The following is a 17,366-nucleotide window of genomic DNA, read 5'->3' as shown; positions in this document are numbered from 1 at the left end:
AAGAGGGTCAACAGCCAGTTTATCTTGGCATGTTTGTTTTGTGCAACAGATGCAGCTTATTTATCATATTTTAAGGTTGGAAGGTTTAAGTGCAGTCATGGTTTGTACCAGTGGTTCCCAACCCTTTTTTAACTTGAAGACCCTCTTGTGCGTGTTGCAGTCAGGCCGAGCCCACTAGGCCCCACAAATGCATCAAAACATAAAAATACTGACCAAGAAGTATTTAAATACAACACATGAAGAGAAATGGAAGTGTTTTCTGCACCTATAGCCCTGTTTCTCCATTAAAATGAATAACAAAAATTAGGCCACTACATTACAAACCTTGAGTCAATCTATCTTGCATAGAATGCAATGGATTTGAGAATTCCTGCATCTTTCGTTTGTTTTCTTCTCAAACCACCTACCACGCCCCTGCCGACAAACAACCTTTTGCTTTTTGTTTTTTATGCAACAGCTGACAGATTTAACTCAGAACAGAAGTGGAAGTAAAAGAGCAGGGAGTTTCCAGCTGAGGAGGAGGGCTTTAAATACTGGACCGAACCCTGAACTAGACTCAGTCCTGGTTTAGTCCCGGTCGAGTTCTGCTGTGGTGAAGAAGATGAAGATGCAGGGCGTGGCTGTGGTTCTGCTGCTCTGTGCCGTGGCGGTGCAGGGGAAAGTCTTCGAAAGATGTGAATGGGCTCGACTTTTGAAGAGTCGTGGCATGGACAACTACTACGGAGTCAGTCTGAAAGAATGTGAGTAAAACCAATACTTCTGACCCCAAAACCAGTGTGTATTTGCATGGTGAAGGATTTGATTTTCTTGAATTACATGAATAAAAATATCTACTAAAGGAAGTTAAATTTCTGCAAACTCATAGTCTCTCATGTTCTCAGGGGTGTGTCTGACTCAGCACGAGTCTAACTACAACACGAGAGCCACCAACAGGAACACGGACAGATCCACGGACTACGGCATCTTCCAGATCAACAGCCGATACTGGTGCAGAGACGATGGAGTGAACTCTGCCAACGGCTGCGGCATCAGCTGCTCAGGTGTGAATATGACAGCTGCTAATGCTAAAACTACTGTTACTACTACTACTGGTGCTCCTAAGACTTTTCATGCTACTTAACTAAGGACTGTTTCTACTACGCCTACTGCTGTTGCTGCGACTTCACCTACAGCAGCCTGCAGGGCAAAGTAACCAAAATTAAAATAAAAAATATTGGCGATATGCGACCCATATCATGGCACAGGTGCATTAAGACTTGACCCATCCTCTTTAAAGCGGCCACTTCTGCTCATTTCTAAACAAATGCAAGTGGTGAAGAGTCGCAATAGTACTTTTATTTTCTATTTAATTCAATTTACCTTTATTAGAGGAAAAATCTGGAGGGTTCATACCTGGAAATTCCTGGCTCCAATGTAGCCTAATATTTCTGGCTACTTGGCCTACTCTGTGACAGGAGATGAAATAAATGTCAAAAAGCATGTGCGGAAAAATAAGAGGTTTCTAGTTTAGACTGGAACATGTTATACATGTTTATCTATTTTGGTTGGGACAGGGCATGTTAATGAACATACAGTACAGGCCAAAAGTTTGGACACTTTTACGTCTTGGCTTTTCTTTATTTTCAACATTATTAACACACTACGATTCTCTTCTTTAAAACACAATTCCATATGTGTTCATTCATAAATGAACGGCTTCGTTGAGAATCTACCATAGGAACAGTTTTGAAATGAAAGGAAAAACGAATACATAAAAAAAGTGTTTCCAAACTTTTGGCATGTTTACATTTCGTTGTCCCACACTCGCACTCTCAAACACACTCTCATTCATCCTGGCCTATTAGTGTAGGGGAAACTGGAGTACCCAGTGGAGACTCACGCAGACACGGAGAACATGTAAACTCCACACAGAAAGGCCCTGTCCCGGTGCAAATCAAACCCGGGACCTTCTAGTTGTGAGGCACGAGTGCTAACCACTGCACCACCGTGCATAGTTTATTTTCTCCGTGAGGAAATGTGTTATCTTCATCATTCAGTGATGTTAAGGCAATCTGCCAAGAGCGACGAGAACCCATCTCCAGCCCCTTGGGCCGGGAAAGGAGCTGGAATATTGGTGTATTTTATATAAATCAGGTTAATGGAAAATGAGGAATCAAATGTGGAACATGTGAGCATCACTCAAAAAGAACAGGAAATCATTACTTGCTGTGATGAAGGAGTGCTGCTTTCCACAGTACAACACGTTTAAAATGTTTAATCTCTCATCACTGAGACATATTAGTAAATAAATCTGTCTGGCTCTTCTCATTCTTCAGCTCTTCTCAGCGATAACCCGACTGTCGCCATAAACTGTGCCAAACGAGTCGTGCAGGACCCGCAGGGAATCCGGGCCTGGTGAGTCATAATCTTAATCTTCGTATCCATTGACTCCAATGACAGCATGCTCACGCTAATGAGAACTAATCAAGGCTGGTCAGAAACTGAGATAGAAATACCTAAAGAAGCCTATTATAACAATATAACCACTGATGGAGTGGTCAAGTGTTTTGTATTTTAGTTTATGACATTATTTTAAAGAATAATTGATCTGACATATTAGTTATGCATAAGTTGTAATGATCGGATCACTTTATGTGAGTTGTTTATATTAATGCAATCTAAAAGCCTGTCATGTCACCATGGATGTAAAAAAGTCCAGTGATCCTTGTTAAATGGTTTCCATTAGTTTATTAATAGATATAACTGATTATTTATCTGTAACATCATGACAAGATAAGACTTTTTTTTATTTTTTCATACTTTTTTGTGAAAGATAAGACTTTATTGATCTTAAAACATACATTTTTATTTATTTATCTTTTATTTATACAGGTTTTTCCCTTGAGACTTAAAGTCTCATTTCCAAGAGAGACCTGTTTCAAACATTTACATCAAAAAGAAATGAGGAATATTCACTTTTTCACTCACTTTCACTTCACTTTTTTCACACTTTGTATCGGTTAATACTGGATATCGGCAGATACTCAAACCTCCAGTATCGGTACCAGAAGCAAAAATGCTGGATCGGTGCATCTCTGGTATCGTACACCTTGTGTCTGCAATGTGAGGTATAAATAAAGTTGCCTTTCCTAGATCTCACGACTCAGGTTAAGCCGAAAAAAATGTCATTTCAACATTACTGCTTTCACCTCATTTTCTTGACTATTTGATAAGTGATTTTGCTGTAAACAACATTGTAGATGGCGTCATGTTGTTTTGGCAACTGCTTTTCTCCTGGTTTTCTCCTGGACTTCCTGCGCCCCTGGTTGTTAGTTCTGAAAACACAGGCTGGACATTAGAACCGTGTGTGTGGAAGCATAAATGGAGTGACAATACGCTTCTAGCAAGAGCAATTCTCCGATATCAGGGAGAATAGTAATACTTTGATAAGCCAAAACTGCTGTAACAAACATCTCATTTAAACAGAAAGTATATAGATGTAACTGTCATGCTCTTTTGAAATATTCTGATGACATTTCTTGTCATTTGAAGAAGGAACATTTGATCAACAACTGCGAACACAATCTACTTAGAGTCCAACCGGAAATACACACTCTAATGTCTCTCTCTGTTTTATTTCAGGGTGGCCTGGCAGCGTCACTGTCAGGGCAGAGACCTGAGCCAGTACACGGCTGGATGTGGGGTTTAAACTCCCGAAAACCTACGAGAACTTCATCTCAACTTCATAATAAAGCCACGCAGTTCAAAAAACAATCAAACCTGACCCATAACTGCACAAAATCAATACAATTCCTGTGATTTCTTGCTGTGAAACTAATACAATAAACTTTTAGAAGCATGTTTTCCTTTTTGTTGTTGTTTCTAGTTAGGATCATCAAATATGTCAGTTTATCTTGTACACTACATGTTTGTTTTGCGCAACAGCTGCAGCTTTTCGCAAAAATCATTATCATACATGACCTGAATGTGGCCTACTCATCATATTTTAGGGTTGAAGGTTTGTTTGAATGCAGTGATGGTTCGTACCAGTGGTTCCGAATCTTTTTTAACTTGAAGACGCTCTTATGCGTGTTGCAGTCAGGCCGAGCCAAGTTTCCCTGTCAAAAAACGCGGCTCCCTCAAATGCATCAAAACATAAAAATAATGGCCAAGAAGTATTTAAAGCAGTATTAATTAACTCTTCCCCCTACAGGCCATAAGCGCAACTGCAGTTGTCGTAGGAAGTTGCGATTTTTTTAACTCATTAATTGTCCGTGAGAGTAAATGCTACGCTGACAGAAAAGGCGAAAGGAGAGAGGGATATTGTACATGCAATTACACAATGGAAATATTTTTTTTCTCTCAAACTTGGCTGTAACTGTTTAAAGTGGTGCTAGGCCGCAGTTAGCTTCGCTCGTTAGCCTGTTAGCTTCAGTGTGTATTCGTTGCTACGATCGGTCCGGTGGCAGCGAAGATAGATTAAGTAGAAAGACCCTCTAGTCATCCCATTAACACTTGTATTACCCCCAGAAGGACTACGAAAAGGATTTATTAAAGTAAACAAGTTACTGCTTTAAATACAACACGTAAAGAGAAAGTGTTTGAGCCCTCTAACAGCCAAATGTTTTTTGGTTAATTGCATAACAAACCGATCATACGTTATCTTTTTAGACAATTATGTATATTTAATATTTGATGATTATAGGAAAGCAAAAAAAAAGTAATCCTGTGTAATTTGACATATTTAGACTGTCTTCTCCTCAAAACACTTGCCATCCCCCTGCTGATGTCAACAGGTGGCGCTCCTCTCTGTTTTAGAACCCAGAAAGGTACGTTGGACTCGTGCACTGATCTTTTTAGCTCTCAAATTGCCTCCTCTGCAAACCATTTCTTGCTAATAATATAATATAAACTTGCTTTGCTGCCCTTGGGGTATTTTCTGCTTAGAAATTAGTTTAGGCCTAAATGTGTTCAATACTTGTACGTTATTGCTATAAAGAATATGGCAGATACGTAGTCCAAAAGTATTTTTGAATAGTCGTAATTAAATGTAACCTTAAACAACCTTTTGCTCTTTGTTTAGTGCAACAGCTGCCAGATTTCACACAGACAGAAGTGGAAGTAAAAAAGAGGTGAGTTTCCTTTCGAGGAGGAGGGCTTTAAATACTGGACTGAACCCTGGACTAGACTCAGTCCTGGGTTAGTCCCGGTCGAGTTCTGCTGTGGTGAAGAAGATGAAGATGAAGGGCGTGGCTGTGGTTCTGCTGCTCTGTGCCGTGGCGGTGCAGGGGAAAGTCTTTGAAAGATGTGAATGGGCCCGAGTTTTGAAGAGAAGTGGGATGGACAACTACCACGGAGTCAGCCTGAAAGACTGTGAGTAAAACCAGGATCAAACCAGGCCCAAACTAAGGCCTGATCAGAGAAAATTACATGATGAAGGATTAGATTTTTGAAAAGTTATAAAATATCTATTTCAATTTCTGCAAACTCATAGTCTCTCATGTTCTCAGGGGTGTGTCTGACTCAGCACGAGTCTCACTACAACACGGAAGCCATCAACAACAGTAACACGGACGGATCCTCGGACTACGGCATCTTCCAGATCAACAGCCGATACTGGTGCAGAGATGGAGGAGTGAACTCTGCCAACGGCTGCGGCATCAGCTGCTCAGGTGTGAATACGACAGCTGCTAATGCTAAAACTACTGTTACAAGTGATGCTGCTCCTAAGACTTTATTTGAACTTACTGCTTCTAACAAAGGACTGTTTCTACTTTGTCTACTGCTGTTGCTGCTACTTCACCTACAGCAACCTAGGCCACGTTCAGCCTGCAGGTTAAAGTGACCTAGGTCCTTTTCACGGCACGGATCCTTGCTGTGATAAAGGAGTGCTGCTTACCACTCAGCTACAGGGAGAACATGTTTAAAATGTTTAATCTTAGAAAACATTACAGCATTGAGACTTAATTTTAGATAAATCTGTCCGGCTTTTCTCATTCTTCAGCTCTTCTCAGCGATGACCCCACTGTCGCCATAAACTGCGCCAAACGAGTCGTGAGGGACCCTCAGGGAATCTGGGCCTGGTGAGTTAGAAAGCATTCACCTTAGGGAAGCTTGAAGTAACTTTCAATTTCATATATTGACCATTGACTCCACGCACTACGTAGCCACAGCTGCCTTGGGTACAGAATGGGAGAAAAAGACAAATGTATTCGGATGGAGCTTTGTGTTCGTCTTCTGCGTGAATTTGTCCGTCTGCTCCATCAGTCGCTCCTTTTACCCACAGCGTGTGAGCGTCACAGCAACACAGCCATTGTTTAGATACTGAGGTCTCACAACTCACAAACCATCACTGCATTCATGTAATTTTCTTGACTATTTTTGTCACACTCACACAACAAGACCCGTTCTCGAAGTGTCTTCATCTCTGCACCATTATTTACTAGCATGCCATAAACTGGAGCAGAAGGCACCGCCAACAGAGGGCGCTCCAGGCCAATTCCAGATAAAGCCCTATTCGCATTAGATTCAAATTACTTCGGGACCTTGGCAAAACTAAAATTACTTGGGTTGGAGTAATCCCTTGGAAGCATAATGTTATTAATAAAGCTTAAAGGGACTATACAGAGTTTGTTATGTTAAAATTATGTATTTTCCTCCCCCTACATGATCCAGCCATGTCCTATTGTATAGAATGAGCTCAGACCTGTTCACCACAACTGCCTCTAAGATCCTGCACTGTCACTCAAAAAGGTGATAATTCGGGTCCGAAATGCCGTCATGCATGAGCTTAATATAGAAGCTGCAGTTACGTATAAGACCTGAGGTGGCAGTAGTGAGCATAAAATGACGAACTTGCATCTAGCCCCTTTAAATACAGCATGCAACTGGATGACGATTCAACAGGCATGTTCTTTTGAAATATTTGAACAACATTTGTAGTCATTTGAGACATTTGATCTACAACCGTGAAAAAAATCCCCTTAGAGAAATGAGAAGTCCAACCCACAACCTCTTTGCTGAGCGTCACAGTGAGGAAATACACTCTCTAATGTCTCTGTTTTATTTCAGGGTGGCCTGGCAGCGTTACTGTCAGGGCAGAGACCTGAGCCAGTACACAGCTGGATGTGGGGTTTAAACTCCGAAAAACCTACTAGAACTTCATCTCAACTTCATAATCACGACCAACAATCAACTAACAATCAAACCTGACCCAGAACTGCACAAAATCAATACAGGTCTTGATTTTTTGCTGTGAAACTAAAGCAATAAACTTTTGGAGGTTTTCATTTTCTGGACATGATCGTTACAAACTGTTGGAGGAAATTGTTGGGGGACTAACTAAGCCATAATGTGTGTAAGGCTGCACAATATATCGCAAAAAATATTTTAGTGCGTGATGCAATATTTGTATCGCAAGAAGCCACAATATAACACAACATCACTAAAGTCTTCATCTGACTGAGATCGACACAGTTTTGCAAACAAAGAATGTGTAAAAGTTCAGTTTTAGTTCAATTTCACCTGATTGATCCTGATTTTGTGTTTTTTGATGACTGTACGACGAACTGTAAACCCATGGTAAATATCGCAATTATATCGTTACGATTATTATGTCGTCACGATATTGCACCGCTGTGTCGCATATCACAAGTAACTTCAATATCGTGCAGCCCTTGTATTTGGTCATTTATTGTTTCATTAACTCTGTAATGATGGTTATTTCACTGAAACAGGACACAAACTCCATTTATTTCATATTATGAAAAGTAAAAACCTCAACATTAATCTCAACCTTGAATATAAACTGTCATTTATCAGGAAACATTGTATTTTCATAGTAATAAATAAATAGAGCTACAAAAGGCATTATCTCTCATTATTCTTACTTACTATGCTATTTCCATTATAACATCATGTTATTGTGCTCTAAAGTAAAATTGAACCACTACTTCAACTTACATTTTACATATAGGTTTTACAAGACATTATCTACTTTCAATCCAGTATCATTATCAGTTCTTATTAGTAGAAATATCAAATAAATGAAGCATTTTCTCATACACAGACCACACCAGACTTCGTTCGCTCTTATATTTGATCAAAGGAAACATTTCCTAAGCCGTGTCTTTCTGATGCTATGAGAGTTAAGACCATTTAAAGTAATTTGTTTGATGGTATATTTTAGAAAGGCTTAGTAAAAGGTGAGCGGATGTGGGTCACTGTCACTGAGCGCTAACCGCACTGAAGCACTGATCTTAACTTCTGCTATTTCTCTTTGAGACTAAAGACCGATCATGGCGGTACATCTCTGCGCTGCGCTCTTACTCACAGGTAAAACTGGACATTTATACATTTTACATGAATGGAAAACACAAGAAAGCAAGTGTGTTAAGGCATTTCAAGAAGAGCTTTGAGACACTAATGAGTGCAGTGTTATTTGATGATTTAGTTCAGGTTTAGAGTTTATTTATTTTATATTACATTTAAGGGGTTGTTTAGGAATTTGAGAAGAAATGTCAACTGTCTTTCTGCTCCATTTGTGGGCATTTGTAGCTGCAGAGATAGATTTACCATCACGGTTCATTGAGGAAAAGCTTTACATTGATGCTTTTTATTGGTATTGTACAAAATAATTAAAGCACACTTTAGAAAAGCCCCCAAAACATCCTAAAAACAGGGTTCAATGCCAATGTTTCAAGAAATTCACCATCCGTACCCATTTTGAATAACTGTATTTTACATAATAATTCTCAGTGAAAAATATACTTGGCTGTACTAATTATGTGACCAGGAAATGACGAGGTAAAATGTATCGCACTCAAATAGATCTCACTCTGGAGCCCTGTTTTTAGTCTAGAATCAATATGGCTTTTTATTTAATCAAGTTAGTGTATCTTTTACTTTAATTTCGTCCATTTTCAGTGTGATTTGAGAAATATTTTCTGTTTAATTTCACAGTGTTTCCATTGTGTTCGACTGAAGTGAGGGTGAATCTTACTGCTGTTGTGGGATCGTCCATAACTTTCTCTGACCCTGTGAAGGAGAGAGAATTTCTCATCTTTGGACCAGAGACTATCGCTTCGATTTACAACGGTGTCTTTGAGATTGAAGAAAACATTTATTTGAACCGACTTCACTGGAGCAGCTCTGGACTCTTCACTCTCTCAGATCTGCAGAAAAGTGACTCTGGAGTTTACAGCATTGACTCTAAAAAAGGAAATGTCTTTTCTAAATATTATGAACTGAAGCTTTATGGTGAGTATCAAGCTCATTGTCTATGGAGTCATTATCCATTATGGACGTCGACATCAGGCGTCAAATACCCAGCACAAAGTCAAATATAATAATTTATCTAATGATTATCTATAATCTCAAAACCATTCACCTAAACATAGAGTATTGATGTAAAAAATGTTTCCTGAATAAATTGGATACAATGGGAAACATTTGTCCAAACATTTGATAAAAACTTGTGATATGTGCATTTTGGATAGTTTTGTTTGATTATTTTATTTAGATTATTTGAGTTTTCCTGGGTTTGACATTTACGTGACACTTGTTATTTCACTTCCACTTTACTAGAATAGCTGCAATTTCCATAACTATGTGTGATACTGTGCATATGGGCCATGAGGGAGTCTTATCTTTAAAATATGTTACTCTCCATCTTCAATGTCACTTAACACAGACATTATCTCATGAAACTAATGGACTGATTAAAAGCTTTCTTTAAAGCTACTCAGGCCAGTTTTAAGCGACACTAATGCTTTATTATTCTATTGTATCCTCAGACCCGGTGTCAGCCCCTGTGGTGTCCTGTGTGAACGTGAGTGAGGACAGCCTCTCTCTTCAGTGCTCAGTGAATCAAACAGAGCAGACCACACTGCGCTGGTTCAGAGGAGAGCGACCTGTGGACACCGGTCACACAGGAGTGATCACTGTCCCTCTCTGGGATTATGACGACTCACAGTACAAATGTGTGGCTCAAAACCCCGCTGACACCAAGACCACCATCGTCAATGCAACAACAGTCTGTGAAATCAATGAGACACCTCAGCCTCCAATGAGAAACAGCAGTAAGAATAATTATAACGTAGCCTCTTGTATTTCTGTTTCGAAATGCTATTACAAACTTCATCTGTGGGTCTAGTTAAAGTGCATGTGACAGGTTTTCATGTGTCTAATTAGTTTAATTGGATAATGCAATAGAAATAACTTTTACTCCAGAGGAATGACATAATGGCATAAGTGAAAGGAAGAGGGACATTTCCATATCCCAAACAAAGAACTTGGACTCACTCACAGCCAGAGTTACTCAAGTACAAGTAACTTTTTGAAGCAACTGTTCTTTGTGAGAAGTTTTATTACTCACTACTTTCAAATTCACTTAATTTTCTGGTAGTTTATCTTAAGACTTATTGTTGTTTATGATGTTATTAGTTATAGGTTAATATCTGTAGTGCACAAGTAGCATTATTATTTGAGTAATCATTGGGATAACTACTGTTTACTTCTGCCTGAGTAAGATTATATTATGGCTACTCTATCCACTTATGCTCATGGCCCTTATGTACAGTATGGTTGCACCAGGATGACATTTTAACCTCTTTTGTATATCGCATCCTCTGACCTGTCCAATTACAAAGTGAAATAATAATTCACACACAGAAAAGTCAAATCAGGGGAAAGGGGGTAGTTTTAGTTTTCGCTTATAAGTGCGGGTGAAGTTCTGTTTACAATGAGCTCCAGAAATAAAAGTTACTATAAAGTGGCAATGATATTCTTAATCAGAAAATATGAATAATGCCATATGTGATTTCCTCCACAGATTGGGAAGACTGGGTGTTTCTGATCCCTTTGGCCCTTTTTGGAGTCGCTCTGGCTGCTTTCCTTACAGTGATCCATGTGAAGACAGAAAGACAGAAAAACAAAACAGCGCCCTCTGCTGGAGCATGAACGAATTGTTCAAGCAAATTGTTTATATGCACGTTTCACGCCTGTGTGCAGCTTTGAGCGGTGGCAAAGTAAAGAAGGGGGGACCACCCACAAAATAAATTCCACTAGTTCAGATTCTACTTCTATCTTCTATCACTCAATTAAGAATTAGGTGAAGACAATGCAACAACATCTGTTTTTTTGCTTTGTTTAGAAATCACTCTGTGGTGGTAAAACCAAATTTATTTTTCAACAACAAAAAGCCAGGTATCCTAGCTTTAAGCTTATTTCTTTTAGTCATTTGTTGTTAATATAATTAGTAAAAATGTCAGTTGTTTTCCCTGATGAATAGGCTCCTGTCAAGATGATTAAATTTGTGTAATTATTTTTATTTCAGTGAATTTGGAACATTTAAAATGAATAAATGATGCATACAGTATACACATGCATTCACATACATATACATATACATACATGCACATGCTTACTGTTTATTTCACTTCACAGTAGTAGTCACTGTACCCATGTCTCAAATATCCGATGAATCCATGAAAAGGCAAATGTTCTATAAAACAGTGCTTTTTTTTACTTTAAGATTCTGCTACTTAAAGTCCAGCAGTCCCAGCAGTACATGGGAATGTAACAGAACAAAATCAGCCTGCAGCCCAAAATCGCTTTGTATAGCACTCATATGCAAGACACTCAAATCATCAAATCAAAGTCAATTCAAACTGTATTTAAAAAGCGCATTTCATGCAAGATGTAACACAAAGGTCTTTACAGTGCTGTACAGTGTGCTGTATCAAATATACATGAAATAACAATGAACCCCCACCCGCACACACACACACATATATACAGCCTAAAGGGAGCCACGAAGTTTAAAATAATAGAGTAAAAAAATTAACATAAGGCTGAGTACAGATAAAACGAAAGAGGAAACACCATCTGAGGAGCCGTCTGTGCCAGGAGGAGCTCATCGGCCACAGCCACCAGGGCACCGACACTTCTTGAGCCCGCTCTTAAAAACATGACCGTTCTTTGTCCTGAGCTCCTCCGGCAGGCCGTTCCAGAGGCGAGGGCCATAATACTGGAAAGACGCCTCGCCATGAGTGTGTGTCCTGACTTTGGGAATGACAAGGAGACGCCTGCTGAAGAAACATAGAGGCCGCGAAGGATCATGACATGAAAGCCATTATGAAAGATAAGAAGGACCCAGACCATAAAGACACTTAAAATCCATTAAAAGAACCTTCAAATCGATTCTGAAACACACGGGGAGCCAATGCAGCGATTCTAAAACCGGTGTAATGTGGTCCCGCCTCCTGGTCTTCGTCAGGACACGAGCTGCTGAATTTTGTAAGAGTTGTAGACCTGAGATCCTCTTTATAGGAAGACCAGAAAGCAGGACATTACAGTAGTTAATACGACTGGTGATAAAAGCATGCATTAGCGTCTCTGTGTTGGCCCGAGAGAGAATGGGGCGGACTCTGGCTATGTTCTTTAGATGGTAAAAAACTATCTTTGTGATATTCTTAATGTGTGGAATAAAAGTCCGCTCAGAATCAAAAATCACGCCCAGGTTTTTCACCTGCGAGGAAGGATTAATAGACAGTGACTGTAGTTTGGGTAAAACTTTCTCTCTCTGGGCCTCAGGACCGATGACTCAAACTTCATCCTACATCCGGCCCATGAGATGATTCAGTCTGGCCCACGGCTTGTAGGGCATGAGTGCAGCATTTAAAATTAAAAAAGGAAGTCTCAAGCCCATTCCTGTGCGGAGTTATGATTTTTTTTTAAAGAAATTACCAGAATGCTCACTCCAGCCACTAGGGGGCAGCTTAAATAAAAATAAAAGGAATGGATAGAGGGCACTGACAAAATTATGATCAGGATATAAACAACACATTGTAGTCAAGTGGGAAATGGACAGTCTGCCCCTGGGCAGCTGTGGCTACAATAGTAGCTTACTACCACGGACATGTGACACAGGCTTGTAGAGAAAGGTTTCTGCCATCATTTATCATTAAGAACAAAGACTTTAACTTCTCTCAGCAGAAATTAGAATATGTTAGTAAGTGTTGATTTGGCAGAAGATGGCCCTTTTCAGTGCAATATTGCTTTAGATTAAATGTTTGCGTTCTCTGATTGGTTACTCAGCTTGTCAATCACGGCCTTCAGAGCTAGCTGAGATAAAACGGACTACACTTTTTTGGAAAGGATTGGAAAAGCATGTAGTCTGGCTGGCCAGGCAAATACAAACCATTTAGACCTTTAGATGGCAGTGTAACTTAAGTCCTGAACCAGCGTTGTATTTTATGAAAATGCAATATCTTCCATGCAGCAACTTCAGGGAAGGAAGGGGTTCTTCACACTACAGAATTCCTATTCCCCGGGATACATTTCCTGCAACATAGGATATCGTTATTACTTCTGGTGATGAGGCAAAAGAAAAAATCATCCTGGTGGTCCATAGTTTAAATTATGTGAGATTTGAGCCTGTGGTGCTTATCTCTGGCACATGTATACACATAAAATAACCAAAATGGCAAATTTAGCACTCACTTATTATCAGCTAACTAAGTGCTTATTAGTAACTGATAGTTAATTAGCTCTTAATTAGGGCTGGACGATTTGCCCAAAAAATGTAATCTCTAATTCTTTTTTACTCAGTATGGATTACTATTTTAATCAATTTTATTGGAAATAAACTTAAAAAGGAGAAGAAAACTGGTCAGAGTCCAGCTCATTTATATTTAGATTCATAATATAGCCTACAATTATTTCAAATTGTTATTTATGTTAAATATTCCTTGTCTGCTCTCAAAAATCAAACTTTATAATAAGTTTTCAAAAGCGTTTTAGTTTCATCGTTCTCATGCCTTGAGCTCTGCTGTGATTGACAGCCGTCTCCATGGAGACCAAAGGGGACGGGGCGCACTTAAACTGTGTGTCTCCACTCAGAGTGCGAGAGAGGCAGAGGATCAGACCGGGGGAAACTCTGTTTTTAACTCCCATCGCTCACACTGAACACACAACAAGGCAAGGCAACTTTAATTATACCACCGAAACAGTCACGCAGCTTCTATGACGGAAGTGAGCGGGGGAAGTCTTTAGGAGTTACTGCGCGGACGCTGTGCTCCTCGTATCATTACGCCTCACAATATAGTACCCTCTTTTTATCTGCTTATAAAATCGACATGTTACATTTCTGTGTAAATATACTTCGCATGAAAACACTTCACGTAACTTTATTTAAATAGGGAACACGTGGAAGAGCTTGGTAGCTTCTATCGTGAGCTTTTTTGGAGCTATGTGACATGTGGGAGAGGCTGCGTATGTGCTCCGTTTGCCTGACAGAGCGCACGGACAAAGACCAGACGGGTATATATTAACTCGACTAAGGTTAGGTAAGAACATGTCTTAGTATGTGAAAACGGTGGCCTATTCCTTAAAGAATTAATAAATGGGAAAGTGTTTGTTAATAGCCAGTAAGATGTTGAATAAGGACTAATAAGTGCTTTATAAACATCAAATAAGAGCTAATTAACCATACATTAGCACTTATTTTTATTGAGCACTTACTTATAATTCCTCTAGATCTTTGACCAAAACAATATGTTATGAGTCTATATGTGTGAAGGAAGTTAATGAGCTCTACTGAACTCTTACTTACATTTTCCAACATGCTGCCAGAACCAGAACCAGAACCAGAATCAAAACAATGAGGCCTGAGATGCCAACAGCCAAATAAACCTGGTTGTTTGCTGGGCTGGGCAGCTGGGTTGTTTGAGGATGATCTATGAAAAATGAAATTTACAGTAAATGAGAGATTTGTTATTTGAGACTCAAAACATGAATTTTACAAATGAAGACAGTAATAAATGCTTAATATTTACCAAAACCTTGCTCCTCAGTCACATTCAGTCTAAATATGGTGTCTGTCCTTGTATTTTGGCTGTTGATGATCTGGAGTGTGTAGTTTTTGCTGTCCTCAGTCTGAACATCGACTATCACAATAGGCCCATTGTTCAAGTCTGCCCTGATGTTGTGTTCAATTTTGATTATAGATCCGTGATCACAGTTGAAAAGAACTTCTTTACCACAGATCAGGAAGGCATGTATGCTGTCATTTAATCCTCTCCATAGGGTCAGGTTTTCTCCTGCTCTCGCTGTCAGCTCTACAAGGTTTGTAGATGCAGTCTTCAAAGGAGCTGAAAGGGAAAGAGATGGTCATCAATATATTTTTCCACAAGTTGTACACAGATTTAAGTGTTCTGCTGTATATTCTATACACCTAAACTACCGGGGTCAACCAGGCCAGTTCTACAGCTTCTCTAATCAGCACAACGGTTTTAAGCAGTGCTAGCACAATTGCACGAGGGTTTTCTAATCATCAATTACCCTTTAACACAATTAGTTAATACAATGTATCATTAGAACACTGGAGCGATGGTTGCTAGAAATGTGCCTCTGCACACCTATGTAGGTATTCCATTAAAAATCACCCATTTCCAACTAGAATAGGCATTCACAATAATAACAATGTTTAAACTGTATTTTTGATTCATTTAATGGTACCCTCATTGAACAAAATCAGTGCTTTTCTTTCAAAAATAAAGATATTTTAAGTGACCCCAAACTTTTGAGCGGTATGTGTTTCTGTGGTTTGCACATAGTTTTGGCATAATTAAGACCCATTTAGTTCTATTCAAGAACCCCATTTGAACTTGCTCTAGGGCTGGTGGTACTTGGAAAGTGTAGTATTTTATAATAACAATGCCGTACTTCTATTGTTCTGTACAAGCCTGAGTTGACAAGTATCTTAAAATATAATATATATAATAATATATACATATACATATATTTACACATACATATATGTATGTATATTCATTTACTTCACATCTGATAGTGGTAAACTAACCACAGCTGCCATGGGACGGGCCTAACCACACCAGTCACTACACCATACAGAGGCAGTGGGTGAAGTGGCCTGACCAAGGACACATAACATAATCGAACCACTGACGCTTGACTCCATGGACAAACTGAGCCAATTTTATGAGGTCATAGTTGTGAAAAAGAAAGTCCGCACAACTAGGTAGCTCCCAGAAAAAAGTATTTAATGATGACTTACACCGTGTAACGTTTCGGGCCTGCGCCCTTCCACACTATTCAGATTGGATGTGCGTGTTTTTCTTTTTTAACACAAAAAAAAAGAGGCCCACTGGCCTTGATCATAGGGATGCACCAATACCACTTTTTCTAAAGCCGAGTACTTTCATTTGAATTCTTGCTGATACGAGTACAAGGCATGTTCTTCAAACATATTTTAGCAGATAGCCCATGCTACAGCCCATGCAGTGAGTCAATTACTGTGTGGTATTTATTTTTAGAATTAGATCCTCCAGATATGGGTCCCCGGGTGTTGCACTGCAGTTGCCCCAATCAATCAATCAATCAATCAATCAATCAATCAATCAATCAATCAATCAATCAATCAATCAATCAATCAATCAATCAATCAATCAATCAACCAACCAACCAACCAACCAACCAACCAACCAACCAATCAATCAATCAATCAATCAATCAAATACAACATTTAAAACAATACGCCTGGCACAACCTCCCATATATATTATTTAGTAGGATTAAATAAATAGATGTCAGTTAAAAGCTAAGCTAAAAAGGTGGATCTTGAACCTTCTCTTAAAAACATGAACGTTCTCTGCAGCCCTGAGCTCCTCCGGCAGGTCGTTCCAGATGTCGTTGAGGAGCCTCCTACAGGTTGCCCCCCACCTCCTACAGGTTACTAGCCTGATAAACCACACTCACCTTCTTTCTGCACAGAAGAAAGTGGAATGGACAGGGAAGAGTATGGCAGAGCCAGGCAAACAGGTTACCGTCGTGGATCTGCTCATACCAGCAGAGGGCGCACTCTCACGGTTAAATCCGCCTCACTGCAAGCCCGTAGCCGACCTACCTCGGGTACGGGCATGCAGCTTTCTATTACTGGCTCTAAGGGAGCGAGGAGGAGGAGCGGCGGATGAATAAACGGTAGCTGGAAGATTTTTTTGCTGGGGGCATTTTGCTCTATTAGGAGGGTACATTTTGGTCCTTATATTGGAGGGGTGATGTCCCCATGGTGTAGACCAGGGTTGCCCAAACTTTTTGTCTCCAAGGGCCAAAATGAAAAAGTGCCTGTGGGTCGCGGGCCAAACACGGCGATGTCAAGCGTGAAACATATAACTGCAAATAATACTAGTTACTTTATTTTCTTTTTCTGGTATACCTTTGCATTTAATTCAATCTATGCAATTAACCGCTTAACTCCCGTCTGAACCGAGAGGATCTTTTTCCTCACGTCATCAGATTTTTTTTCATCACTTTTTTGTCAATGTTTTCTCACTTTTTTTGTCACATTTCCATCATTGTTTTCGTCT

General features: G+C 39.5%; 2 protein-coding genes across 2 annotated transcripts; both read left to right on the top strand.

Moving 5' to 3' along the window:
- Positions 1-539: 539 nt before the first annotated feature.
- Positions 540-7,232, top strand: LOC306961095 (uncharacterized protein). The gene is made up of 9 exons (XM_079553706.1): positions 540-740; positions 882-1,040; positions 2,316-2,394; positions 3,622-3,687; positions 5,063-5,111; positions 5,184-5,352; positions 5,490-5,651; positions 5,984-6,062; positions 7,051-7,232. The coding sequence occupies exons 1-9, from the start codon at positions 602-604 to the stop codon at positions 7,115-7,117; spliced, it is 969 nt and encodes a 322-aa protein (XP_079409832.1). The 5' UTR covers positions 540-601; the 3' UTR covers positions 7,118-7,232.
- Positions 7,233-8,185: 953 nt separating this feature from the next.
- Positions 8,186-10,938, top strand: LOC306961094 (uncharacterized protein; the record flags this gene model as incomplete). Its single annotated transcript, XM_079553705.1, has 4 exons — positions 8,186-8,313; positions 8,941-9,237; positions 9,774-10,058; positions 10,811-10,938. The coding sequence occupies exons 1-4, from the start codon at positions 8,277-8,279 to the stop codon at positions 10,936-10,938; spliced, it is 747 nt and encodes a 248-aa protein (XP_079409831.1). The 5' UTR covers positions 8,186-8,276.
- Positions 10,939-17,366: the final 6,428 nt, after the last annotated feature.

This window comes from Gobius niger (assembly GCF_951799975.1).
Source record: "Gobius niger genome assembly, chromosome: 3".
NCBI lineage: Eukaryota > Metazoa > Chordata > Actinopteri > Gobiiformes > Gobiidae > Gobius > Gobius niger.
Note: the sequence above shows the minus strand (reverse complement) of the source record. Positions and strands in the feature narration are given on the sequence as shown.

Excerpts from the sequence above, each read along its gene's own strand:
- LOC306961095 (XM_079553706.1), top strand. The coding sequence starts at position 602 with ATGAAGATGCAGGGCGTGGCTGTGGTTCTGCTGCTCTGTGCCGTGGCG. Across the intron at positions 3,688-5,062 it reads ACGGCTGGATGTGGGGTTTA|TGCAACAGCTGCCAGATTTC; the intron begins AACTCCCGAAAA and ends CTCTTTGTTTAG. Across the intron at positions 6,063-7,050 it reads CCTCAGGGAATCTGGGCCTG|GGTGGCCTGGCAGCGTTACT; the intron begins GTGAGTTAGAAA and ends GTTTTATTTCAG.